The following is a 2073-nucleotide window of genomic DNA, read 5'->3' as shown; positions in this document are numbered from 1 at the left end:
TTCTCTCTTTACCTCTCCATTGGAGGTAATCCTCCATTATAGTCATCAACTGTGTCATCTGACAGAACAGTAATATTCGATGTCCCGTCTCCTTAAATTTCGGCAGCATCCTATCCAAGAGCTCAAATTTACCTGAGGCTCTATAAAGATCAGCTGTAGTAGCAATGGAGGCATTAGGAGTGTTCCCCGAGAGGCCCTGGTGCTCTAGAATGGCGTCTTCAATCTCCTCAAACATGAAAGGATGGTTGCAGATTTTACGTAACTGCATGATGGTATTCATGAGGGCCCTGGCACCTCCTTTACCCTGAAAGAGAAGGAGAGAGAGAGAGAGGGAAAAGAAAGTGATAATTAATCAATCCTACCTGCAATGTATCTACAATGTATTTTAAATTGTATATACAAAAAATCTATTTCATATACATGTACATATAGATGTATATACATTATTTTCATTCTTTTTCTTATTTTCCATTCCCATACCTTCCTGTTGGTTTCAGATCCATCAGTTAGTAGGATTCCTTTCTTTTGCATGTGAACATACATTTGTCTCTGGAGTGCCGACATATCACACTTTATAACATACTCAACCTTTAAATAAACAAACAAATAAAATAAAATAAATAAATTAATATTATTTTTAATTATACTTTATCTGGTAGCTGATTTTCAACTTCCTTCTTCAATCGTCGCAACAAAAATGGCCGCAAAACTTTGTGAAGACGTCTTATGATTAGAATCTTCTCCTCTTCATTTAGCTCAACCTAATTAATAAATATTTATCAATAATTAATAGTCAATTAATTAATAGTTAATTAATGGTTATTAATCAAGTCACCTTTTCTCCTGTCATTGCAAAAGGTGCATTAAACCATTGCTCAAAGTTATTGCAGGACTGGAAAATGGTTGGAAGGAGGAAATTAAGCAAAGCCCATAACTCAGGGAGATTGTTCTAAAAATAGTAAAACTCAGTAAATCCCAGTATACTCTCAGTAAATCTCAATATACTCTCAGTAAATCTTAGTATACTTTCAGTAAATTTCATAGTATATTTTCAGTATACTAACCTGTAGAGGAGTACCAGTCAATAGGAGCCTGTGTGGTGCTTCGTAGTACTGGTTCAATATCTGTGTCAGTTTGCAATGATGGTTCTTCATTCTGTGTCCCTCATCAATAATCATGTATTTCCATTTCGTCTACATGTACATGTGATAGTCACATGATCAAACATTAACCACACCTACCTTTGATAGTGGACCCTTGTCCTTCATGACGTACTCATAGGTGGTCAGTAACACGTTAAACCTGACTGACTTGATTTGATTCGCAAGGCTACGTCTGACAAGGGGAGGTCCCTATTGATTATTATAATTAATTAAAAGAAGGGGAGGGGCAAGGTGTACCTTCCATACTACACGAACGACTGATGGGGCCCAACGATCAAACTCAAGATCCCAATTGGAGAGGGTTCTACAAAAAACTAGTTAAGTACTTTCTGATACATATTGATGTCCTTATGCTGTGTAGAAAGTTTGAGCTGATTCTGACTTCAATTTTTCAGGTTATAACCATTTTAAGAAAATGGCAAAATTTTGAAAAATACCCAAGGCTATAGCCCATGGTTTTTCCAAAAAAATGGCTCCAAAATGACCCCCAATTTTTATTACATTTTCTGATACATATTGATGTACTTATGCTCTGTAGAAAGTTTGAGCTGATTCCGACAAATACTTTTGAGTTTCCAACAAAGTAAAAAGTACTAAGTACAGTATCCTACATGTAGTACAGTGACTTTGGCCTGATTTTGGAGCAACTTTAAAAATTCGTAAAAAATCCAAATTTGATCAGAATCACTTCAAACTTGCTACACAACATAAAAACATGTATATGCATCAGGAAACATTATAAAAACAGAGAATTCTCTCCTAGTCATTTTTGACAAAAATAGCCTGTACTATAGTACATGATGTTATATCAAAATTTGGAGCAACTTAAAAATCCACTGATATGAGCCTAAGCAAAATTTTATTAAAAACTACAACACTACATGTACATGTACTTTAACCCTCTCTCTCT

At 35.0% G+C, this 2073-nt stretch overlaps 1 protein-coding gene across 1 annotated transcript; it reads right to left on the bottom strand.

The window, feature by feature from the left end:
- Positions 1-7: 7 nt before the first annotated feature.
- LOC100638368 (probable global transcription activator SNF2L2) lies at positions 8-1467 on the bottom strand (the record flags this gene model as incomplete). Its single annotated transcript, XM_011410644.2, has 7 exons — positions 8-304; positions 481-588; positions 648-761; positions 836-949; positions 1065-1193; positions 1242-1352; positions 1401-1467. Coding segments are annotated over 7 exons (940 nt in total), but the record flags the coding sequence as incomplete, so codon positions are not given.
- Between the last annotated feature and the right edge of the window lie 606 nt (positions 1468-2073).

Source organism: Amphimedon queenslandica, unplaced genomic scaffold (genome assembly GCF_000090795.2).
Source record: "Amphimedon queenslandica unplaced genomic scaffold, v1.1 AMPQUscaffold_7320_Cont20727, whole genome shotgun sequence".
In the NCBI taxonomy this organism is placed as follows: Eukaryota; Metazoa; Porifera; class Demospongiae; order Haplosclerida; family Niphatidae; genus Amphimedon; species Amphimedon queenslandica.
Note: the sequence above shows the minus strand (reverse complement) of the source record. Positions and strands in the feature narration are given on the sequence as shown.